The sequence below is a fragment of the Rhinolophus sinicus genome, chromosome 7, assembly GCF_057876585.1.
Source record: "Rhinolophus sinicus isolate RSI-liver-muscle chromosome 7, RSI-T2T, whole genome shotgun sequence".
In the NCBI taxonomy this organism is placed as follows: Eukaryota; Metazoa; Chordata; class Mammalia; order Chiroptera; family Rhinolophidae; genus Rhinolophus; species Rhinolophus sinicus.
The window spans coordinates 32,514,941-32,541,414 of record NC_142507.1 but is presented as its reverse complement, the minus strand read 5'-3'; the positions used below and the strand labels follow the sequence as shown (position 1 = coordinate 32,541,414).

The following is a 26,474-nucleotide window of genomic DNA, read 5'->3' as shown; positions in this document are numbered from 1 at the left end:
TTCCTTCCTGGATCGTTATCAGAAGTTCACTGCAGGCCTCCAGCAAGCTTCCAGAGACCCCGCAACAGAAGAGACTGCCCCTATAGCGTCTCTGAAGCTGGAAATACGGGCTTCTAAGGGCTGTGTCTTGCAGAGAGCCTGCTGGCCATCTTGAAGTATCTCTGAGAGGTCAGTTTACTCCCGAGGAGAGGGAAGAGAATGCAGTTCACTAAGAACCTGCTACACAGCAAGTGTTCTAACATACGTGATTAGAGCTAAACTTGATAAATCACTAAGGAGTCACATTAGCCTTGTTGATTTGACATCTGCTGTGGTTCTTAATGGCCTGGTGACAGTTTCAAACAGCACCTTACGCTTTGTACTCACATCAGAGTGTGAATCTGGGCCTTAACCAAATCAAATGAAGGAGTTAGAGAAGATCTAGAGCAGTGCCACTCAAAGTGTGGTCCACAGACTGGACACCTGTCCTCACACTGTGGTTCCCAGCCTGCAGTGAGACAAGGAGCTTGTACTGGAATGTACATCAACTGTATCACTAAGCCCACTGTTTCTTTCTGCTGACATTGTTTTTGCACAGTAAGACTTTCTCGATGAAGGAAGCAATGAGTGATATACATTCTGGCCTAAGCTCCTTCTCTGGTTTGAGACAGCACTTTGAATAGCACAGCTCTAGAATGTGACTTTGAAAATATGGAGATACTTAGTCCTACCTCAAACCAAGTGAATCAGAATCTCTGAGGGTGGGGCCCAAGCACCTGTATTCTAGTAAAACACCATAGCTGATTCTGAGGAATGTCTGGTAGAAGCCCACGGTACAGAGATGACAGGAGGATGGAGGATACAGCGCCATCTTCTCAGCAGCAAACGAACTTCAGCCTGGGCTTGCTTTAACTTTAGCTGGCTCTATTACGCACAACGACAGTTTATTATGGCCTTTCCAGGGTTCTTCTTCATCACCTACTAATTTGATAGGAATTGGTAAATTACCTTGGATAAAGCTTAAATCCAAAAGAGACATTTGATAAGATTCTTTCTGTAGGCTCTTTAAAAATATTGTCATTTTTTTCCTAAAGCTCTTTCAGTCCTTACTGAATTTAATCTCTCGTGAAACACAAATCCAGCTTTTTAAAAGCCAACACAAAAGAGGAAAAAGAATTTTCCTGACTTCCATTATAACAGGGACCCAAGCACTGTCACTGCTGTCATCAGACACCTCTAGTCCACAAGAGGTCCCTATAAAAAATGGCGATGGTTCCAAAATGGTGAGGGTTTCTGTTTCTGACTCCGAGGTGAAGCCCACTGCCCTTACCTGCAGTCCCCAGGCTCAGGAGCACAGCCACCCAGAGGACCCAGAAGAAGACGAGGATTGCACATGTCCACAGTGGCTGGAACAGCAGGAAAGGAGAGCTGCTAATGGCTTTATTTGTGACCCAGAGAAGTTCAACTGCCAATTTCTTCTTCTTTTTTAGGACAAAAATCAAGACAAGCAGAACTGCCTGGTGAGAAAGGGATAAAATAGTGAAGAACTGAGAAGAGCATAAAACAAACCCTAATATTGTACTGATAGCGCAACAAACAGTTCTTTTAAGATAGCTACTCACTGCTTTTATTATCACTGATCAGATAAATTCTCAAACACAAATTGAGCATCTACTAAATGCTGGTTCCCAGGCTGGATTCTGCAGCTCTAGTAACAGTGAACAGGATGTAATCCATGCCCTAGAGGAGCCTGCAATCTGGTTAGAGAGCAAGAGAAAATGCAAAGAAAATGAGAATAGGTCCTCCAGGGTCAGGGAACAGTCTTCTATCCATCCTCCCACCTCAACACCTGAGCTACTCAGGAAACGCTGAAGGACTGCAAAAGGCAGGGGACACAAGCATGAGGGAGAAGGACAGTGATTATGCCTTAAAGAAACTTCTGTGACTTCGTCTCTCCTGTCCTTAGCTCCCTGCATATAAACATCACATTAAAGAAACAGACGACCTTTGTCCCCACATTCTGGCCCAGCCACTGCCATCTCTCTCATTCTGTGCACTGGCGAGTTTCTTCAAGGAGGGGCCTTGCCACAGGGGCCAAGCCTCAACTTCACTCTTCTGGGCTCAAAGCTGCAAAGTGCTGCATTTCAGCCTGTGCTCCTAGGCTGATGCTCTGAGCGAAGCTTTAATGCCATTTACCCAGTTTTCTTCATTATCACTAGCAGTTATAGTGAAGCCATTTCAATACCATTCACAGCAGCCTCCATCTTCCCAGACCAACATTTTCAAATTGATTTACAAGGCATCTGCTGGGAACTCAGAAGGCAGGAACATATCCCCACCCAAGTGGTCTTGGTAGCAGATAAGGATCTTCTCAGGATTTAGGACACTAGCTGAGACTCTCGGGGTCTCTGCTGGGCTCCAACACGTGGGGAGGGCATGGGGAGAGGAGAAATGGGGGCTCCAAGGTGAGAATGAAGGGATGAGGGTTAGGGAGGTGACGTTCCTTCTGCTTCTTTTCCTCTCTTGCTAATGTGGGTTTTCTCCTCTCATTCCCTTGCCTGGGAAAGCAGAAGCAAGGAGTGGGGAGTAAGGGAAGAAGAGGAGCAGCTGACATCTCCTCTTTCCCCTTGGAGACCAGCAAGTGCTAGGGACAGGGAGTGGTCCCTGACGAGGGGACGTAATCTGGCTTTCTCTCCCTGTCCTCCTTCCCTCACTTTGTGCAAGGGTTTGAGGAGCCAAGACTGGGCTAGCAGGGGGAAGCTGGCAGGCAGTGGTTTCCCTGGGCATGGCTGTCCTCTTGCTCCATAGCCTGCCCAGCTCCTCGGTCTCTGGTCTCAAGCCAGTGAGCTCTGGGGGAGGAGGGGGGGCGCTCTCTGGTGGGAATTCAAGCTTCCCACCAGATGCCCCCTTGAGAAGAGGGAACGCCATACCCCTGTGGGCAAGCTTGTAGTACTATGCCCATTTGACAGATGAGGAGACTGAGGCCTAAGAAGCCAAGTCATTTCTCCAAGGTCACAGATTGAGGTGTGGATTTGAATGTAGACCCGAGATTGCAAAGGCTGGGATCTTTCGCGATGCACCATGTCATGGTATTCCTTGTTTTGTAATTCACCTTATCATGGGACATGTGCTATCTGTGTGTTGTGTCTTGCCGGCTCCATTGCGTAGTGCACGGCTCTGTTCACAGTAGGGCTCAGTAAATGGTGATGACAATGAAGAGTCTAGGGCTTTTATGAGAATAAGCTCATCCAGCGACATGTGTGCCAAATGAGTGTGTGCGAGCTCTGGTTCAGTTCTATCCTCTGTACCAGCCAGGGGTTGGTCCTCACAGACACAGGTGAAAACAGCCCCTCTCTGCCCTCACAGCCTCCTCTTTTACTCACCTGACACGTGGTGAGGAGGAAAATTCACCTCGGACCCTGGCATTTGGGTGGCCATTAAAGGTTCAGTGTATGAAGACAAAGGAAGCACTATGGAGGACTCAGGGAGTAGAGGGGCTCTCTCCACAACTCCCAGCCCTACTCCTCCCCTGAGGCCCAGCAGCCCCAGCACCTGGCCTGGGGTACAGGGGCCCTTTTTCCCCAGCCTCCTTCATAGGACCTGGCTCAGCTATGGGCTGGTCCTTGCCTGAGGCTGGACAAATCCGGTGCTTTACCTCATCACACACTTGCTCCCTGAGCACAGTTTTTGTGAATAACACAGACCTAAACTCACTAGAAAGGAGGAAAAGTGAAGAATGTACTACACATGGGAGCTGAAGGGTTTCCTTAGGAGAGATCTGAGTTGTGAGAGAATCTGTTTGCTGACAGAATGAATGGGCTTCTGGAAACTCCTGATGAGTGCTCCTCCACAAAACAGTAAGCAACGCTAGCAAAGGTGATCACGGGTCCCCTGAATTCACCTCCAGACCCTCGCCAGGGTCCTCGTGATTCCAGCACTTCTGATACTACCTGGGGAGTGATGAACCACCCTCCCCCCACAACCATATCTGCTGCCTCAACAATACTCTGTTGGCCTGTTTTCAACCAGAGAGTTCACTGGGAGACAGCAGGTTCTTGGAACACCAAAATAACCCAGCAGCCTGCAGGTTTGGAAACAAAGGGCTCTCTGTGCTCGAGGGCAGTGTGAGCTGTCACACCCTGAGAGAGCAGAGCATCCATCCTCACAAACAGGAAACAGGAACTGTTTTAAGTCTGCCCCCTCTCCACCTTACAGTGTCCACCTTACAGCCACTTGGGATAAAAATGGTTCTTCTATCTTCAAGGACAATAAATCAGCACAAGTAACAAATCAAACTCTGAGAGATGGTAGAAATGACTTGGAAAGAAGGAAGACATCTTTTTTCTCTTTTTTTGAATGTTTTTATGTATCCCCATGAAGGAATCTCAAATAAAACCTGAACTATGTGTGTCCATTCACTACATGAATATAGACGCACACTATGAGGTGAAATAATATCACATTCGAGCTGTTTCTGTTTAAAGTCCAATTATTTGGATTTCAGAGCTCTGCCTGGCTACTTGACCTCTTACTGGCAGCACGTTTCTTACTGTGAGAACTGTAGATACAACAGCAAACCCCAGCAAGCACGTCATATTTTCCCTTTCTGTGTCCAATGCTATGCTGAGGTCATTGGTGTAGTCATAATACAGCCACCATAAGACACCGCAGACAACTGGAAAGCAAAACACTGTGGGGATCAGCACCTGCCATCAGGTAACCACCCCCTTCACCCCCCATCCCAATATGTGGGACCATACACCGGGTTGCCAGGCTCAGGCAGTAGGTCCCAAATCCCTAGGCTTTACAGCAAGACGAGCTCTCTGAAGGAGCTAGACAGGGCCAGGGCAGCCCCTAACTCCCACCCCCCACTCCAGATCTGGAGTAGATTCTTATCTTTGGGAGATGCAGTGTGTTGACCCCAGAATACAGGTGTGTCCCATCAGCCCAGCCCACAGGTTGGGTCTGGGTGTGAGCAGGGAGGAAATGGCACCAACAGGATGGTGATAGGAACAGCATTGGAGTCCAAAGTCTAAAACTTCCAAACGAGCTCTGCTGGTGACAACTCCTACAAGAGACTAGAAATGGGGTTGGCACCTATAAAAACGGGCAGACACCTTAAATTGCAAATGCTCTGCATTCAGGCACTGCCACCTATGCCATATACAGTGACTGGGAAGGTCACAGTTGTCTTTACTAGTTGTAGATGGGAAAGCATCCCTCACCAGCTGCAGTGCAGGTACTCCAGCCCAGGCGCACTGTGTACCTGTGAGCTGTGAGGTCTGAAGTGGCTGAGGGCACAGCTGATTAATGGGGGAATGAAACACTATGGCTGTACCAATAACTAAAAACTCAACTACCCCACACCAGTTAGTAAATAGCTGCTGCCTTGAGCCTCCTCCATGTCCCTGCCTCTTGGACTACCTCTCCCCACCTTTCTTGGATGGGCCCCAAATCCAGCAATGAATAGGGAAACAGTGGGCACAGGAGAGGGTTTCCAGGGACCCAGCTCAGGGCCTACACATCTTCAGATGGGTCATAGCCTTTGCATGACAATGTCGGCACCCACATGTCAGTGGGTGATGTGCAAATTCAGAAGAAATCCTTTAAGAGGCTTCCAACAGGCATTGGAATTGTCTTTTAACTGTATGGATAGCAGGTCACTCAAGTGGCAGGCATGTCTCAGAGGGCATAGTGTAGAAGACACAACAGACTGGGCGTTAACTCTGCCATCACCTATGAGACGTAAGCTACTCCCCTTGCCCTCCCTGGGCCTGTCTTCTCATATGTAACCTGGCGGGGTTGGATAAAAAGACTCTAATATCCCTTTTAGCTCAAAAATGGCAACTTTTAAGTTCTATACTTAACAGAAAGCCTTTTCTATTAATCAAAAAGAAATAAATCAAGTGGAAATACTTACACACAGTCCCAAAATAACCAATGCAATGAAAGTGTGAACCAGAAGGGTGGTGATGAATCGGAAGGTGAACACCATGGCCAAAGACAAGCCTGAAAAGTTAAGCAAAACGGAAACTACAGCAACCAAGGTGTGAAAGAGATAATGCCTAAACTCTCCAGAAGAGTGAGGGCTGAAGCGTAGATGAGTTCAGTCGCTACTATAAGCCAGCTTCTGAAAGTGCAAGCATTCTTCTTGAATTTAAAAAAAAAAAAAAAAAAAAATTTAAGCATGTTTTATTCCCAAATATTCAAAACATTTTTTTCTTTCAAGTCCTAATGAACCGTTTAAAATTTTTTATCATACTTAACTCTTTTAACTTCTTCCTGGGCTTATGAAAAGCTCTCACTTTTGGGTGGCCAGATGGCTCAGTTGGTTGGAGAGCCTGCTCTTAACAAGGTTACTGGTTCAACTCCAGCATGGGATGGTGGGCTGTGCTCCCGCCACCCCCCGCAACTAGAATAGCCATTGGACTTGGAGCTGACCTGTGCTCTCCACAACTAGATTGAAGGACAACAATTTGACTTGGAGCTGATGGGTCCTGGGTAGGGTTTCTGGGTGGGAATTCCCACCTGTTCTCAGGAATTTTTCTCGCTTTCCTGTTCCCGAATCCCAAGATATAAACTCTTTTCTGTTCTCCACGATGAATCATTTCCACAAAGTGATGGCCAATACTACCAACCACCTGGGTTCAAGGAGCCAATTTTCCCGATTTCCCGACCAACTTTTCTCAGGATTCAGGAACAGGAAAGCAAAAAAATTCACGAGAATAGGCGGGAATTCCCTCCTAGAAACCCTAGTCCTGGGAAAAACACACGGTTCCCCAATAAAGTCCTGGAAATACACACTGTTCCCCTTCCCCAATACAATCTTTAAAAAAAACCAAAAACCAAAAACCAAAAAACCTCTCACTTTAAGTGTTTTCAGATATTCTTATTAAATAGGAAAGATTAATGCCTTTAAAAATGAAAAATTTAAGATTCCAATTATATGGCAAGCTATGTAAAAAATCTGCATATTATTGTCCAATATTTGGGTTTTTAAGTTTATAAATTTATTCTAAGTATTATAGCGAATTTATAAATACTAGTTTACTTTGTTTTTCTGAGTAAGAAATCAGGATTACATATAGCTCTTTCAGTGCAGTGGTTAAGAACATGGGTTTGGAATCAGATCTGAGTTGAGTCTCACCTCAGCTACCTACTCTACTAGGTGTGTGACCTTGGCCAAGTCACTTAGCCTCTCCAAGCCTCAGGTTTCCTTTCTTGCAAAAGGCAATAGGATTATGCTAAGGTTTGAATGAATGACTTCAGAGTATGGGCGGCCAGTTCACTCATTTGGTTAGGGCGTGGTGCTCTTAACAAGGTTGCTGGTTCGATCCTCACATGGGCCACTGTAAGCTGTGCCCTCCACAACTAGATTGAAACAACTACTTGACTTGGAGCTGATGGGTCCTGGGAAAACACACACACAAAAAAAGTAAGAACAATGCCTAGCCCATTTGAGTCATAAGAACTCTGGTGACCAGTTAAGCATCCCAAGCATTCAGGAATTAGTAATATTTTGGTACTGAAATTATGGAAAACTCAATTTGTAAACTGGCAAAATCATGTTCATATCTGACCAAAGAGTTTCTTTCAACCCAGAGGTTGGGAGGCAGCCAGTGTAGAAAGGGGTAGGTAACAGGCTAGTATTATTGCCCACAGCAGCAGAGTGTATCAACTTACTCAAAGAGAAAGTCAACTCTTAAAGGGGCTCATCAAGCTGAAACATAGAAAATGGGAAGTCAAAGGGTTAAGAAGTGGGTAGCTATTTCCACAAAGGCCCGGAAGAGGCATGTCCTGGCTCAAGGCCTTGACCTGCCCACAACCCAAACCAGGGATGCTCCTTGGAAGAGTTGGACACATCATGCCATTGCCGTCTGATGCTATTTGACCTGGATGCACAACTCGTCCCACTGTTCACTAAGCGGCCTTCTGATCCAGCTCGCCTACAGGAAGGTCGGAAGCCATGTGTTTCTGGTCCCTCTGACAGCTGTACTTTTCATGGCCAGACTGGCATTCTGCTTTGCACATCCATCTTTATGCAGAGCTTAGGACCAGGCACTAGAACATGGTCACTATATTACAGCACCCCCACCTCATGAAGACTCTTGGCAGAGAACCAGCTGGTCTTCCCCCAATTATATTGTCCCCTCTCCCACTTGAACCTGAAACATTGAAAATACATCTATAAAGAAAATATACACAGTGAAGTTTTATATTTAAGAAGTTAATTTACATTGTACAATATACATAAGTGCAAGAAACTTTGGCAATTCATAAATCATCACGAAATAAAATTAACTGAAACTTACCTAATGAGAGGATACACAGGCCAAGGATTGTGTCTGTTCCTGACATTATTCCACGTAGAATTCGATGGAGAGTGTCAACATCATTTACCAAAACAGATGCAAACAGAGAATAGCCTTCCGGTGTTTGAGGGATGCATCGATTAAACAAGGGAAAAGACTTGCTAAAAATAAAAGATTGAATGGTAAAGAGGTTTAACTACTTATCTTTAAAAAACATGTTTATTTAAAATTCTCAACAACCAAGAAAGCATAAGATACGCAGTAATAAAAAAAGGTTTATCACCCTGTGTGCAAAGTACCTCTTAGAAAGCCAGGCAACTGTGCTGCTACAGTGACTAGCTGATGCTCTGGATGGGAAATGATTATGGGCGCTCCTAGAAACCAGACACCTGAATTTGGAGAGCTGACCTACTGACTCTCATGCCTAGGGCCCTTCTTAGACACAAACTAGGAACTCCAACATAAGAATCCCATTTCTTCTGTTTAGGTCTAAGATTTACTCAAATTAATTTTTGTGTATGAGGTAACAGTCCTCATACAAAGTCATTTTTTCCTGTATTTTCCCACTTATTTCTGCATGATATGTTGAAAATACTTATTTTCCCCATGAAATTGCTTTGGTACTTTCACTACAAATCATTGATCACATATATGTGGTTCCATTTCTGGGCTCTCTATCCTGATCCACTTACTTATTAGTCTCTCCTTATTCCAACACCAAACTGTCTTAATCACTGTAACTTTATAATAAGTCTTGAAATCAGATGGTGTGAGCCCTCTAACTTTGTTCTTCTTCAAGAATCTTTGTGGCCCTAGGTCTTAGCTTTTCGTATTTTTGAGACTAAACTTGTCAATTTCTACAGAAATTATATTGAAAGGATTGTATTGAAACTGTAGAGCAATTCGGAAAGAAGTGACATTCTAACAATATTAAAAACTTCCAATTCGTGAATAAGGAATATTTCTCTACCTGTTGAGGTATCAGTGTCTCTCAGCAATGGCTTTAAGTTTTCAGCTGAGGTTGTCCATGCTTTCTGTTAAATTTATTCCTAAGAATTCTATATTTTGATGCTGCTTGAGTTAGACTTAAAAAATTTATTTCCTAATTGTTTGCTGCTAGTATATAGAAATTCATTTTGACTTCATATCTTGCAATTTCGCTAAGTGCACTTAGTTATTTTTAAAATTCCTTTGCATTGTATTTTTTTCAAAAACAATTTTATTGCAGCCAAAACAGTGGAATTAACTGTACATAATAACACACACACACACACACACACACACACACACACACACACACTTTAAGTTATAGGGAATAAAGCTTATTTTGGCAGATAGTGTTAAACAAAATTAAAGTTGTACACATTAGTATCATAACTCAACATCCTTAATTTGGTATAAATGTGACACATTTTCTTGCTTTCCTAAACTGCTTTATAAAATTGATATGTTGAAATTTAGCTTTACTGTTTTCCACAGAGAGGTTAAGTAACCTTTGATTATCTATGTAAATAATTAGGCCACCTGTAAATAAAGATGGTTTCATTTCTTCCTTTCTTTTTGTTTTCCTTACTTTATTGCAATTCTTAGGACCTCCTTTACAATGTTGAGTGAAAGTGGTAAGAGCAGATATCCTTGCCTTATTTCTAATCTTAGGTGGATCAATAAATAGTTCACCATTAAGTATAGGTTAATTGTAGATTTCTCATAGATGACCTTTATCCAACTGAGAAAATTCTGAGTTATTCCCAGCTTGCTAGTCTCTTATTTAAAAAAGAGCTAAACAGTGTTACATTAAATGATATACCATAGTTTACTTAAGCAGCCCTCCACTGACAGCCATTGTTTTCAGTCTTTTGCTATTACAAACACTGCAGTGAATAAGCTAGCACAAATGTCCTTTCATACTGGTATAAGGATACCTGTGGATTAAATTCCAGAAGTAGAAAAGCTTGATTAAAGGATGTGCACATTCATCGTAATGAATATTGATGAATTGCCCTCACTGCTTATTTCCTCACACCCTTGCCAAGACAGTGCATTATCAAATCTTCGAGAGATGTTGCCAGTCTGCAAGGTAAAAGAGCCGTAAATGGAATCTCCCCTACGTGAGGGAAGTACAGCCTCTTTTTGTATGTTTTAATAACCTTATTTTTTTTTCTTTGAAGCATCACTGTATATCCTTATCTAATTTCTATATTGAGAAATTGGTCTATTAAAAGCTGATTAGTAAGACCTCTTATAAATTAGAGAAATCAATCTCTTTTTTATATAAATTGCAACTTATTTGCCTGTTAATTTTGTCTCTAATGTTTTTGTCATGCAGAAAGATTTGTTTTTAATGCAGCCAAATTTTTCAATGTTTTATTTTATGTCTTCTGAGTTTTACATTATAGTTAGATGCCTGCCTTACTTTCAGGTTATAAAATAATTCTCCCATGGTTTCTAGTACTATAGTATGTTGTTTTAAAAAACTGAGAGGGCTAGCTAGTCCCCTTCATTGTTTTTCTTTTTCAGATTTTTCTTGGCCATTCTTGTTTTTCATTTTCATTATAAAATTTCAAATCAGCTTATCCAGTTTCTGAAAAAAATCCTGTTGTTATTTTTACTGCAATCATGATAAATTTATAGCTCAACTTCAGGAGAAATGACATCTTTATAATGCTGAATTGTACTATCAAGAATGCAGTCTGTCTTTCCATTTGTTCAACTTTTCTTTGTACCTCAGAAGTCTACTTAAGTTTTCTTTCTGTGGTTCGTATTCATTTGTTATTAAATTTCTTTCCAGGGACTTGTGTTTTTGTACGTACTTTTTTCTTACTGTGGTAAAAGGAGTCTTTTCAAAAATATAAATGCTGCAGATTTCAGTATATTTATCTTGTTCCCTGACACCTAAATAAGTTCTCTTATTATTTGTAGTTTTTCAGTTAATTTTCTTGCCACCTGCAGAGCATTTTACCTCTTGCCTTCCAATTTTTAAAACTTTAATTTCTTTTTATTTTCTATTATTAAGTAGTCTTACCACCAACAAATATGAATTGTTTGAAAGCAAATGTTTTCTGAAACTTCATTTAGTATTTCTGAAAAATAAAGTCTGATATAGATTTAATGTCTGACATAGATTTAATGTCATTTTATTTGTTTTTCCCCAGACACAATTCTCCCTAAGACCTTAATTTTATCAACATGGTTTGTAAATGCTTTAGGCACTTAATAACCCTGTGCTAGTAAAGAATGACCCATCTTAGCCTTGAGGGTGAAGAGAGGCATATAAAGTGTAGCTCACCCATGGTGGGTGGCTGACCAGTTTACCACAAAGTGCTTCATTAGCTAGGATGGGGCTGTGTCTTTTGGCCACAGACTGCAGTTTCTTCCCCACTTCTGCTTTTCCTTTCCTTACCAGCAAGGCCACTCAAATCTGCAGGAAGTAATTTGAAAAACTAATTGTATATTTGGATTACCCTGTTGGAATTCATCCTAGCAAACAATGCAGTGACAGGCATGGGCACCTGTGTGGGAGGCTAGAACTTGATTTACTGGAGGGGAAAACCCAAGCCTTTCAGATTTTAATACACAGGGGACTCAAAATACAATATTACATTGAACATCAGAGGAAAAAGATCTACTTGCATGTTATCTTGTGCAGTAATTTTTCACTGCCCTTAAAAGCTCATACCTACTTAGTAACGAACCTTCTTGATATTCAGCCATTGCTCTAAAAGGGCATGTTACACCTCGTGAGATCAACAGAGGAAGAAGAAACAATTGGTTTAGTCAAAAAGAAGTATTTAGAAAATGTACTTTGGCCCTATAGCCACACTTCTCATGTTTTCAAGCTTTTTGCTCTTGGCCCGGCTCTTCCACGATAAATATGATCATTTCTATCTTAAAACAAACACTTGCTTGTGTAGGAAAAGGAAATGGAGCCCTCAAGGTTATTTCTATCTGCCTAAATCCATCCAAGAAAGGCTGGTCAATAAGCTGTTTTGTCTTCACTTGAAAAGTTAGAAAGGTCTACATTTAAGCAATGAAAAGACAAGGACTGGCTTGAGAGGTAGAGAGATGGTGACCCTAGGACACATGGTATGGGACCCCCACACACACTTTGGTGTGTGCCCAAGGAGGCCATTTGTCAGGCAAAATAAAACCAATGTAGCCTTGACTGTTTGTTTTTGGTTATTGAAATAAATGTGGATGCTGTTTGAGTTTGAACGCCAGCAATTCCACAACCTTAACCCATCTCTCCATCGCTTTTCTCAGCTATAAAACAGGGATGGAAACAATACCTACAGCACAGAGGCTTTGTGAGGTCCAAATAAATTAATACACGTCAAAAGCTTAGAAAAGTACCTGACAAACATCACAAGCTCAGTAAGTGCTTGCTGGTATCATCATCAATATCAAGCTCCCGTGGAGTTGCAGTTGCCCTCCCATTTACAGGAAGAGGAGAAGTGATTCAGCTCAGGTTAAGTTACAACCTGAAAAATTCCATTCTCTTTCAATTCCTTCTGCAGGCACAGTTACAAAGAGTGTTCTTTTAAAAACCCTTCTCAAACACAAATACTACATGATCTCACTTATATGGGAAATCGAGCATAGTCAATCTCACAGAAGCAGAGAATAGAATGGTGGTTGTACCAGTGTGGATGATAATGTGCAGTCACTATCATAGGTCAGAGCCTAAGGGACTCTCGTTTAAGAAATTCTTGTTTAAGTGATTCAGGGGTACAGTGTTCTTAGGAGGGAAGGAATGAGAAAGAAAAGGGTAAAGAAAGATAAGTGAGGAGGGGGTCTCAGCCGGAGACTCGCTTTAGCCTGACCCCAAGGGGTGCTCTGGGGCACTTGTACCCCTATATCTGTCAGTCACTGGCCACATCCCGGGGGCAGGGGTGGAGGGAAGAGGTAAGTCTCCCTGGCTAATTGGCTTCTGTTTGACCAAGGGCAATTCTTCGGAGAAGGTGGCATCTGTGAGTGGCTTTCAGCCAATACATACAACAGCTGGGAGTCAGGCCACTACATCTGGTAAAGCAGGTCTGAGCAGGGCACTGACTGCATCCCTCATAATCCCCCTAACCTTCATTCACATGAACAGATCTATAAAACATAGAGCATTAAGAAAAATGTGCAATATGATTTATGCACATTAAAATACATATCACACAGGAACATTGCAAAACCAATATGGATATTTATGTATTAAAAAATACATACCAAGAAAAAAATAAATCAAGTTGTGAATTAGAATTAAAATATGGTTAGTCTGCTCAAAGGTGCTTGGCTTCTATTTCCCCATGATTTATTTGCCATGTATGAAACGGGTGTCTCTAATACTGATTAGTGAGAGAAGGGACAGACAAAATGACTGTGGTGTGAGGCCTGGCCATGCACTAAACAGCTGAGCCCTGGGTGGCCTGAGTCTCCTTCAAGGGTATAAGCTAGTTATTGGCAGAGCTGGGACCACAGTCTACCTGCAAAATGAGGATGATGGTAATACCGTACACTGGGCTATGGGAGTTACCATATGAGAGCATTTTGTAAGGTATACACAAAAGGTTAAGGGATTTATTCATTTTTTTAATGTACTGTATTTCCCGTGGGCCTTCATCTCTTGTTTGGGTTTGTTGTGCATTAAATTCCTAGTATATGTCCACAAATGCCTCTTTATCCCCTGCAACTGAAACCATTTAGTTTGTCTTGGTATCATAAGGAGTAAGTTAGCTCTGACGGTAATGGCAAATTCTGGAATATTGGTTTTCCCAGATATCAAGGAAATTTGACCTGTTTTATAGGGACTGCTTCAATAAATGTAATTAGAAAAAAAAAATAGTCTCATAGAAGCAGAAACTAGAATGGTGGTAGCCAGGGGCTCGGGGGAGGGGGACATGGGGAGTTGAGAGTCAAAGGGTATAAAGTTAAAAAAAAAAAAAATCCTTCTCTCCTTAAACAATTTCCATTCAAACTACTAGATTATTGTAGTTTATTTTCCTGGGTTCAGTTATGTTTCATTGAGACATTTTTATGATATCTGACATGACCCAGAATTTTAAAAATATTATAGAAAAATGCAATGGGTACTCACCTCTGCAAATAATTCTCTCCTCTTTCAACTGCTTATAGCACAAACTATTTATTTTAGAAAAGAATGTCACAAGGATAGTCAACTGTCTTCTTCTTCCTATTCACTTACAACCTATTCAAGTACTTTTTTAGCACATGCTAGATCAGTATTTTCAAGCTTCATTTGCAACCCATTAGAAGATTATGAAATAAATTACTTTTTTAAAAAAGTAAAATAGAATAGGAACTATTCTAGAGTGAGTCATATGTAGTAAGGGGAAATCTTGTTTTTTGAGACTTCTATTTCTGTTCCATATATATACGAGGTCAGACAATTAAGTTCACGAACTCATCCTAGAAAAAGTGCTACATACCTCACTCCTGAATATCACTATGGTCACCATCAAAGTTCTCCCCTTGGGAAGATATGCACCAATGCCAGCGCCTAGTCCACCCTTCAAAGCAATTTTGGAACTCTTTTACTGGAATGGCCATCAGAGCTGTCGTCGTATTACCCTTCATGTCCTAAATGTCATCCAAATGTCTTCCTTTCAATATTTCCTTTATTTTCAGGTAAAGAAAGAAGTTTTTGGGGGCCAGATCAGGAGAGCAGGGAGGGTGTTCCAATACAGTTATTTGTTTACTGGCTAAAAACTCCCTCACAGACAGTGCCGTGTGAGCTGGTGCATTGTCATGATGCAAGAGCCATGAATTGTTGGTGAAAAGTTTGGGTCTTCTAACTTTTTCACGCAGCCTTTTCAGCACTTCCAAATAGTAAACTTGGATAACTCTTTGTCCAGTTGGTACAAAGTCATAATGAATAATCCCTCTGATAACAAAAAAGCTTTGCAACAAATTTTCGAACTTAATTGTCAGACCTCGTAAGTGTGTGTGAAGGGATGTATATATTGGGGTTCTGACATAATAAATTTCTTACTGTGAGTTCCAACCAAGAGTTTAAAAAACACTGTACTAGATAGTTGGCACATGCCTTGTACTACTTAAATTATTATTTATCATGGATTTTGCACAGAAGTCTCATTCATTTAAACATATTTATAATGTTGAAAAGAATGGTAACACAAAATAAACCCAAGTCGTCCTTCAGTACACCTCAGCATCCTGACAGAGGCAATGATCATTAACTGCACTTTTCCTTAGCCTTCTCAATGGCCCAAACGTGAGCCATTTACCGTGGCAATGCAACCACTGCTTCATCATTGTAGCTTTGTCTATGAATATAAGATGCCTCCTGTGCCAGGTCCTGCTCTAGTTCATAGGGATGAATAAGACCCTGAAAGGAGTTCACTGAGTGGTTTTCTTCAGAAGGACCTGTTTTCTGTTCTCATTGAGAGGAAAGGTGTGGTGGCCCCTTGGCTTTGCACATCTAGGTTTGTTTCTCATGGAGAAATCTAAAGCTTTAAAAACTAACAATGTCTGGTTGCAACAAAAAAAGAAAAAGTTAACTATTTCTACTTTGTAACAAATTGCTGGAGTAGAAAAAATACACACAAACTATAAAACCACTCAATAACAATCCATATATTTTACTTTTGCTAGCTCTAGTGTTGTCTAGGACTACTTTATCTGTATTGTTTGTTCAGTTTTCTCCTTAGTTAGCCTGGTTCGTAACCCTCTGTCTGTTGTATGTTGCAAATAATCCTTCTTTGTTTATCCCTGGTTCTCTGTAGACTGTAAGCTCCCTGCAGGCAGGGGCTTTACCCACTATCTGCTTTGTGCTTCCCACAATACCTAGAAGAGTAACAGACACGCACCAAGTACCCAGTCACTTTTGTTGATAGATAAGGAAAAAGTATGGAAGCTTTTACCTTGGAGGAACTGGTAGCCTGGGGCACAATGAGTCTGCATGTGCATTCTGAGTGTAGTTGGAAGAATTCAAACTATAAACACACAGGGAGGACCCTGGAACCAGAAGATACACAGACGGTATCATTTTCCTATATTGTGCCCATGTTTCCAGGGGATCCAGTAAGGAAACCATTATCCAGTAAGGAAACCATTTACAGTAAGGAAAGTCATTTTACAAAAGTGGTAAGTAGACAGAATAAAGCACTCAGATCTAGAAAATAGGTCAATGGGTGACTTAGAGACAAAAAGGATAAGCATACCATCTGAGGTCAAGTTAGGTCCTCTCTTTTTCACTTTCTCTCTAAAACCTCAAATTCACAATTAAAATTATACTACCATTATACGATTGGTACTAAAATAATTGAAGGTTACTTACTGTACATGCTTGATATTTTCAACCCAGCCTTGCAAACAAGTTTTTAAAATCTGGTACACTATTTCACAGGCAGATAAAATTGGCAGTAGGTTGCCTTCAATTTCTTTTATTTTCCTTTGCTTGTTTAATCCTTCTAACATAATTCTGAAAGGTGGCCTCAGAGCGAGGTACTTCAGTTACACAAATGTTTGGTACAACTTACAACTACCCCTCTGGTAACCACGGGCCCCAACATTTTAATGAAAGAATATACTTGTTGGCAATTCAACAGGAAGCCTGGGTGTGCTCTCTAGGACTGGATGTGCCTATGTGCACAGAGCTCTCTGACCCATCTGACCCTGCCTTCAGGCCCTAAATGTTTGCTGTCTACTCTATATTCCCTAGCAGTGAACAGAGAATAGCTAGAGTTTCAGGTAAGTCCAGATAAGCTTGAATAAAACTGAACAAGCTCAAGAGATAATGTTTATGGCGGTTTTCACACAAGAGGCCCCCAAAGAAAGGCAATTTCCACCTTTCCAGAGAAAGCAGTGTCAGGGTAAGTTGTCTCTCATAGGTCTGCACAGGTTACCCCACCGTGGTCCCCAGCCTCAGGGGTAAAAATTGGTCCCTCAGTGCCTATCACTGTTCTTTGCAAAGAGTTGGATCTCTTCCAGGGTATCGAGCGTCTCTTCAGGACAGTTGGATACACAGAGGGCAGTGGAAACAAGCCTCCCATCCTTGACTTCAAGATTGCAGGAATTCATAAAGAACACATGTCTAGGAGACAAAGGAAACAGCAGAAGAATGTCTTAGAGCATGTCTTCTCATTGGGGTTAATTGTGGAACTTAAAAAATATCCACATGTTATCAAATGTGGGAATAACTATGCAAGCTTTTATAATCAAATGCCTCAGCATTATTCAATATGTATTATACCTACTGGGGGTCATCTAGAAAGTCATGCAGCTTGGGAACCACACTCAAATGTTAACAAAACTTCCCTTTTCCAGATTCAGCCTTTCCTGGGGAATAATACTAGGGAGTTATCTGAGGAAGTCACCAAGGATGGGAAGGGACTGACTGAACTGCCACGGACTGCTAGATCAGGGCAGTGAAGAGACTGTTCAATGCAATCCACAGAAAGCATATTTGCACCTGAGAGTGGTCAACTATACTTCAGAGACTAGCTGAACCTGGGGAAGTGAAAAGGGAAAAAGGAGGCCAACACTGTCTCTCCCTCTGCCTCCCAATTTAGGAGCCAGGACACTCATGAGAACCCTCCTGCTGCAGCTGCTCAGACACTGGGCAGGTGGGGCATGAAAACAAAACTGGTGTGTCATTAACGGGTCATGGATGGGGCTAGCAGAGGCAGCTCCCAGACCCATGCCCAGTACCTGTCCAGGTTGCTGGGATCAGAGGAATGTTAGAGGAAGAGCCCTATAAAGTGGCCCTCCAGGGGAGGGGTCCCAGAAGCCTTTTTCCCTTCACCTTCAGGGGGATGGGAGAAAGGGAGGTGGATACACAATAGATGAGACGACAGATTTCCTGGGTATATGATAAACATATATTTTACTAAAAGGTTTTTAATTGTGGTAAAATACATATCATTTACCATCTTAATCATTTTAAGTGTTACTAAGTACTTTCATATTATTGTGCAGCCATCACCACCACCCACTCACAGAACCCTTTCATCTTGCAAAACTGAAACTCCATACCCATTAAACAATAACTCCCCACTGTACCCCCACCTCAGCTCCTGGCAACCACCCTTCTCCTTTCTGTCTCTATGAATGTGACTACTCTATGGACCTCATGTACGCGGGATCACAAAATATTTTTCTTTTTGCAACTGTCTTATTCCACTTAGCCTAACATCCTCCAGGTTCACCCATGTTGTAGCACGTGTCAGACTCTCCATTCTTTTCAAGGCTGAATAATACCTCATAATATGTATACACCACATTTTGTTTATCCATGCGTATGTTGATAGACACTTGGGTTGCTTCTATTTTTTGGCTGTTGAGGTTAATGAATTGGAGACTTTTCAGAGTAGGATGATTGTGTCTCAGCCCAGCACTAGGAACATGATGTGACACAGGAGCAGGGCTGCATCTGGGCAGCCCCTTTCTCCTCCTGTTCTCTGCAAGTGACACCACAAGTGCAGGGGAAGTGCCCCAGGTAATCTACACCCAGAGTACAAAGCACCCTCCCTCAACCCCACCTCAGGAGCAACACTCTGGGGTAGAAGAGGCCTGGTCCGAGATTCATACTTGGTGATGCCAAACTTACACTTGGGACCTATTCAGACCCTCAAGATTTCTCTCCTAGGAGCTGCTTTTGGTCATCAAGTCACAAAAATTATTACAAGCAGTCAGTCTCCATTTAGAAAATCAGGGCCAGGGATTTCTCTCCCCTCAGGGGACTCTTATCTCTTCCCTTCCTGTTCCTGTGTTGGAGTTGGAGGGGGAAAATGCGATCCCACGGTGCCATGGTTGAGAGTGGAGACTGGGTGAGGGTGAGACACAGTCCCCAGCATTCCCAGTCAGGATCGAGGTATTTCCAGGTGGACACAATACTACGGAGGGTGTACACTTGGAAACATACAATTGGTAACATCATTCCAATACTTTATGATAATAAGAGTAACAACTAACATTTAGTAAGCCTTAGCTCATGGTGTGTCTCAGCGGAGGCTTAAAACAAACCTTGTGAGGTGGGTATAACAAGCCATGCTTAAAAGGATGAAAACCCAGCTCACAAAGGGTAAGTATCTGCCCAAGGTCAAACAGCTGAAAAGTTTGAGGCTGAATTTGATTTTAGGACTGGCTGATTCTAAAACCTGTGTCCTTATTACCACACACATGCCTCTCTTTTTATGAGATGGACTCACAGAATTTTGAATGGGAAAACAGTTTCCAGGCTCGGATGACTTAATTTACACAAAGTTTGAAATACGACATAGTGCCTCTATAGGTTGGGGACTTAGTTGAACACTTACTTCTTTAGGGTCATGTCCTGTCCTGAAAGAGGAGCCCCTTCTACTGGGTAGTTCTTCTTGCCACACACGTTGCCAGAGCTGTCATAGCCAAAGAGAAGTCTTCCTGTGGCTCCAGCCACCACCGAGTAACCTGTGATGAACATCTGGCAAAATCCAGGTGGCACATGAGAGCCTGGCTAAAGGGCTGCGGACCTGTGCCCCACCCCCAAATGCTGACATTAAATGGAACTGGGTAGAAAATGAACTCCCTAGCATCACTGCACTTCTCTCCTTCAGCAATACTGTCAGTTAGGACACTGCTGCTACTCTGACACTTATTTTAACAGGTTAGGTAGGAGAGCATTCTAAAATGTTGACACAGATTCCGGTCCATCTTCTCATCACTTCTCAAGAGTCTGTCATTTTTTCCTTCTTGGCCTAAGTTCACCAGGACAGCTCAATTTTCTTTCCCTTGAGGTTGTTGTTTTATCTAGGTGCACCAGTGCTATGCTGCTTCTTTCCATCCATCCATTCTCCCTTCCTTCTTCCCTTCCCTTCCCTCCTCCCTTCTTTCTTCTCTCCCTGAATTTCCTTCCTTTCCTCCCTTTCTCCTCCTCCTTCTACCTCCCCTTCTCTCTTCCTTTTTCTTTTAGTCTTAATAGAAGACTCTGCCCCTCAAGTGTTGAGACAACATGGTTGATATGTACCAAAATACTGTGTGTAGTGAGTGTGAAGATGGTGTTTTGAAATATGCTTAAAATACACAAAATAAAGAACCTCAGGTATTCCGAGGGAAAAAAACATCTTACAATTTATTAGTTACTTTTATCCAATTTTATAATGAGTTTGGAATATCTGATATTTCAGCTCAAAATTCAGTTCCATTAATATGCTTGACAGTCCTTCTATCAAGATTGAGTATGTATTCTCCTCTAAAACAAACTTAGTGTTGTAAGTTTCCCAATATGTGATGCATAGCATACCATTTAATACTCTCGTTATCAATAGTGTCATTCCAGGAGAGAGGATATAGTACACCATTTAATGTAGTATCAATACCATATGTTCCAAAGGTACATTGTTCCAAAGTCAAATATGTTTCAGATATTCTGCATTCATTATTAATTTAATAATCAAAATAACAGTCTTCAAGTGTGCAGTGTGTGTCAGAGACTCTGTTACTGGGCGACAGAAAGATGAACAAAAGAGAGTTCCTGTCCTCAAAGAACCCGGCTTAGGAGATAAGCTGCAGGTGTCCTGGAAGGAAGCTCCCAGTCCCCTAGCATCTCCTATGTAGACTCCAGGAGGAGAAAGAGTCACCTTTGTTGGTAGACAGATCCCTCACCCCTCACTCCCAGGCTGTGGGTGTAACTGAGCACTCACGCAGCCTCAGCAGTCTTCTCCTGCTCTTCCAACCTGGACTGTGGGGATCCTGACTGGGTTGGGACTTAGGGGGAAGACAGGAGTCCTGTGCTTCTGCCCAGCTCACCGTAGATTTAATAATGAAGTGATATTTTCCATTTATCAGTATTCTTTCTTTTTTTCTTTTTTTTTTTTTACTGGGGAAGGGGTACAGGACTTTATTGGGGAACAGTGTACTTCCAGGACTTTTTCCACGTCAAGTTGTTGTCCTTTTCAATCTTAGTTGTGGAGGGTGCTGTTCAGCTTCAAGTTGTCCTTTCAGTCTTAGTTGTGGAGGGTGCAGCTCAGCTCCAGGTCCAGTTGCCGTTGCTAGTTGCAGGGGACGCAGCCCACCGTCCCTTGAGGGACTCGAGGAATTGAACTGGCAACCTTGTGGTTGAGAGCCCACTGGCCCATGTGGGAATCGAACGGGCAGCCTTCGGAGTTAGGAGCATGGAGCTCTAACCACCTGAGCCACCAGGCCAGCCCCATTTATCAGTATTCTTTATATTAACATCTCCCTTGGGAAACTCATAGAGAGCAGCAGAAGGTTTTATGGGGGCAGAGGGAGAGGATTTGGATAATCCTGAGTCCCTACCATACTACTACTACTTTAACCATCAAAACTTTTTTTAATTTCTTTCTTTTTTTTAATTAAAGTTTATTGGGGTGACAACTGTTAGCAAAGTTACATAGATTTCAGGTGAACAATTCTGTATTACATCATCTATAAATCCCATTGTGTCAGTTCTTCTTCCATCACCATATATTTGATCCCCCTTACCCTCATCTCCCGCCCCCTGCTCCCTTACTCTCTGATAACCTCTAAAGTATTGTCTGTGTCTATGAGATTTTGTTTCTCATTTGTTTGTCTTGTTCTTTTGTTGTTTTTGGTATATATGCCACAAAGCAGTGAAATCATATGGTTCTCTGCTTTTTCTGTCTGACTTATTTCGCTTAGCATTATACTCTCAAGATCCATCCATGTTGTCACAAATGGTCCTATTTCATCCTTTCTTACCGCCAAATAGTATTCCATTGTGTATATATACCACAACTTCTTTATCCATTCATCTATCGAAGGACATTTTGGTTGTTTCCATGTCTTGGCCACCGTAAATAAAGCTGCAGTGAACATTGGAGCACACTTGTCTTTATATATAAATGTTTTCAGATTTTTTTGGGTAGATACCCAGGAGAGGGATTGCTGGGTCATATGGTAATTCTATTCATAATTATTTGAGGAACATCCACGCTGCCTTCCATAGCGGCTGCACCAGTCTGCATTCCCACCAACAGTGTATGAGGGTTCCTTTTTCTCCACAGCCTCTCCAACACTTGTTACTATTTGTCGTGTTGATGATAGCCATTCTGACTGGGGTGAGGTGATATCTCATTGTGGTTTTGATTTGCATTTCTCTGATGATTAGTGATGTTGAGCATTTTTTCATATGTCTATTTGCCATTTGTATGTCTTCTTTGGAGAAATGTCTCTTCAGGTCCTCTGCCCATTTTTCAATTGGGTTGTTTGTTTTTTTGTTTTTGAGTTGCATGAGTTCCTTGTATATTTTGGATATTGGCCCCTTATCAGAGGCACTGTTTGCAAACATCTTCTCCCATTCAGTTGGTTGCCTCTTTCTTTTGTCAATGGTTTCTTTTGCTGTGCAGAAGCTTTTAAGTTTCATATAGTTCCATTCATTTATTTTAGCTTTTACTTCCCTTGCCTTTGGAGTCAAATTCATAAAATGCTCTTTGAACCCAAGGTCCATAAGCTTAGTACCTATGTTTTCTTTAATGCAGTTTATTGTGTCAGGTCTTATGCTTAAGTCTTTGATCTTTGAATTAATTTTGGTGCATGGTGACAGATAGCAGTCCAGTTTCATTCTTTTGCACATGGCTGTCCAATTCTGCCAGCACCATTTATTGAAGAGGCTTTCTTTACTCCATTGTATGTTTTTTGCTTCTTTGTCAAAAATGACCTGTGCATATTTATATGGTTTTAATTTCAAACACACAATCACAATTCCATATGATAGGTGATTCAGTAGGTGCGTATACCAGGTACGGTATGGGTGCTAAGGAGTTCACCATCAATGGTGATATCAGAAAATGGCACTTTGAAAGACAAGTAGGAAAGTGTGAGGTGGGAGAGAACACTGGGGAGGTAAGTAGAGGCAGAGATGGTATAGACTTTAAGAAATTCTGTCCTAGATGTCTTATGAAAATATTTTAAAAGCTGGTACTCTATCTGCAACAGAATGTCCCTGTTTAGAATTCTGGACGCTCGCCCCAAACCACCGTTGTCCAGCTCTCACCGCAGGCAGCACCACCAATAATAATCCTGTCCAGCACATCACCAAGGTCAGGACGTCACAAGACTAGAAAGACTGCACAGCAGAAGCATAAAAAAACACTACCTTGTTCTGTTTTAAATGTCTGTGGCTTAAAAATGTTCCCAAAGATATTAAAAGCCAGTCAACTAAGGACTCTCATTATTCAAATTTAATGTAGTAAAGAGAACACAGGCATATTGAAGCCTTCAGGTTTATTTTGCAAATGGCACGTAATTTTAGAGCAGTTTCTAGTTCTGTGCCACCTCACAGATGGTTCATAACTGTTCAGGCTATGATGCCCCCAGACAGCTGTTGGACTGAGAGTTTGGCAGTGATGTACTAGGTTTGAAGTACTAGGGGCTAGTGAAGACCTTTAAATAACATAACAGCCCGAGAGCAAAGCTGCCAGGCACAGGCAGAACAGCTGCTCCGTGCATTTATACAACGGCAGACCCAGATAGAAACACCAGCCTTCTGTGGGGAGTTAAGGAAGAGCTGCTGTAGGTGCACAATTTTTCTCCACTCCAAGGGCCATGATATAGACAACTGAACATATGGTTACACCTTTCAGGCCCAACAGTTCACTGTGCCTGTGACCATGTCTGTCCATATGAAATCAGTCGGGAAAGTCAACAAGTGAATAAATGCTTTCCTAAAGAAAGAGGAACAAATATGGTATTTTAGGGTCTATTCCAATTTTAACCCTTTCAACAAAGGAAATTACTCTCTGGTAGCTATTATTAGGCTTTATAAATTAATCATTTACCAGCCAGTAAATGCATGCCTCAATATGAAATGGATGATTTCATGAACATGGTCTTGGAAAAAGCTGAGTGAGGCTTTTCTTGCTGTCATCTACAACTGTAAAATAAGTATCAAAGCCTCAAGATTCAGCTTCTGAGAGACTCTCCCAGGACTAAAATAGCACAGCCTGATGAGGTCTACCAGCCATCATACATACCTGGAAACTAGAAGAAAAAAACTTGGGAAAAAAATCGTTACCTATCTAACTAGAGGGTTTATACCAAAGGCCTGTTTCCCTTTGGCTGCTAAACACAACCAAGTGTGTGTATGTTCTGCTTAGCTAAACTAAGAGTAATTTATTTCTACCGTGTTTTCCCGAAAATAAGACCTAGCCGGACCATCAGCTCTAATGCATCTTTTGGAGCAAAAATTAATATAAGACCCAGTATTATATTATATTAGACCCGGTATTATTATATGACATGACATGACATGACATGACATGACATGACATGACATGACATGACATGACATGACATGACATGACATGACATGACATGACATGACATGACATGACATGACATGACATGACATGACATGACATGACATGACCTGGTCTTACATTATAGTAAAATAAGACCGAGTCTTATATTAATGTTTGCTCCAAAAGATGCATTAGAGCTGATGGTCTGGCTAGGTCTTATTTTCGGGGAAACACGATAGGCTCACCCTGGATTTTCCTGTTAGAAGAACAGCAAACATTTGAAGAACATTTTAATTTGGGGGGCTGAGATGGTAAAAGAACTTCCGCACAGTGAGCTCAGATAAGAGACCACACACTGGCCTATTAAACAATTCCCATTGCAAAGGGCGATTCTTATTTCCTAATGGGGCCTTCTGTTAGAAGGAGGCCTGCAGCAACAAGACAGTCTTTCCAACAGCCTTTCCAGAAGCCCTGGCTTCCACAAGACAAGCCCTGAGCATGTGATTTACATTTGGGGCACAGTTATTTGGGGACACACAACTCTGGTGTCTTTCCCATCAGGCACCTACACTTACCAAACCCATCCAAAAAAGAAAGAACAAGAACAACCACGTCGTATCTGTGCATTTCCTATAAATCTGCGGTCTCCACTGTCGTTGCCTGGGGGTTCTCTCTGCAGAAACCTTCCAGAAAAAGAGGGGAGAAAGTTGAAGAAAAGGGAATAAAACACCAAACGGGTCCCAACCTGGAAACGGAACCCAAACTGACTTTAAGACTGCTCAAAGTAACTTTGTTTGTTTGTTTGTTTGTTTGTTTGCATTGTACCATGGCCACCTGGAGCTTTCGTAGAGCTTGGAAACACCTCGTGCGGAACGGATGTGAAGTCCCCAGTCGCCAAGTCCCTACCTTTTAGTGCACCTGGAGGCGGCCCCACGGTCGTGCCCCAAAACGGCAGTGGGATCCCAGGTCCCCCTCCTGGGCCGGGCTTTATCAGTGTATCAGTGCGGATCGGGAACGGCAGAAGTGTCCTGGTGGGGCAGGTGAGTGTAGGAGGAGCCTGAACCCACTTCTCCCAGTAACCTACCCCTGGGTCCTTTCCCCCGGGACGGACACTCACCAGGTGCTTGGCGCCCAGGCAACGCATCCCGTGCCTCCTGCCGGGACCGGGGGCCAACACAGGGCCAGCGACCGCCCACCTCCACTCCCAGTCCTAGCCCCAGCGACAGGAAGGGCGCAGCGCCCCCTGGCGGCCGCCTCCGAGTGCCGTCAACTCCGCCCTCTGTGCGCACCCGCGGGGCAGAGTCAGCCGCCTTCCTCGCGGTGTTCGGGAGAGGTCCCGCCTACCCTGTATTCCAGACACTCACTTTTTTGACGTAAGCACTGGGGTCCCCGGGCGGGTCCCGGCTGCTGCCTAGTTAGCGGGTCCCCCACGGCCATGAGCTGAAAGCGGGAAGTCTCAGCCAATCCATACCAAGGGGTGAGGACAGATGTGGTGTTGTATGATTTGCAGCGAACGAGTGAGTAGCGCTCACCTGTGCCAGATTTTGTTGTATTGCGTTATAAGCATTATTAAATAATCCACACGGCATAAACTCTCGTTATCCCTAATCTGCTGATGAGGGAAACTGAGGCACAGGACAGCAGCGATGTCACTCGCGGAAGAGACACAGCCAGCAAACTGTAAGGCAAGGAGTTGAACCCAGACACTCCAGGAGACGCTCTCAAGGCGTGTCTCTGCAAACACCACTGTGATTTTCATGCCGGTGCTGTTTCTACCAGGACGGTGGACTCTGATGGCTCCCACAGTCTGCCCTGGAGAAATACAAGTCCCCGGAGAAACCGCAGGTGCTAGGAAGTACAAGAAGAATAGAAACCCAGGGGGTCCTGAAGCCAGCCTTCATCTATGAGAATGGAAGTGTGGAGGGAAGAGATGCTGAGGAGGGAGGTGGAATAAAAGAAT

General features: G+C 42.6%; 1 protein-coding gene across 1 annotated transcript in view; it reads right to left on the bottom strand.

The window, feature by feature from the left end:
* The window catches only part of SLC44A3 (solute carrier family 44 member 3), an 88,853-nt gene extending 63,105 nt beyond the window's left edge, over positions 1-25,748 (bottom strand). Inside the window, 10 exon segments of the mRNA XM_088799453.1 lie at positions 1,310-1,496; positions 4,530-4,669; positions 5,902-5,988; positions 8,292-8,452; positions 16,178-16,271; positions 16,478-16,480; positions 17,216-17,349; positions 19,574-19,716; positions 25,090-25,197; positions 25,632-25,748. Coding sequence (XP_088655579.1) covers positions 1,310-1,496; positions 4,530-4,669; positions 5,902-5,988; positions 8,292-8,452; positions 16,178-16,271; positions 16,478-16,480; positions 17,216-17,349; positions 19,574-19,716; positions 25,090-25,197; positions 25,632-25,658 — 1,084 coding nt within the window. The 5' untranslated portion in view covers positions 25,659-25,748.
* Positions 25,749-26,474: the final 726 nt, after the last annotated feature.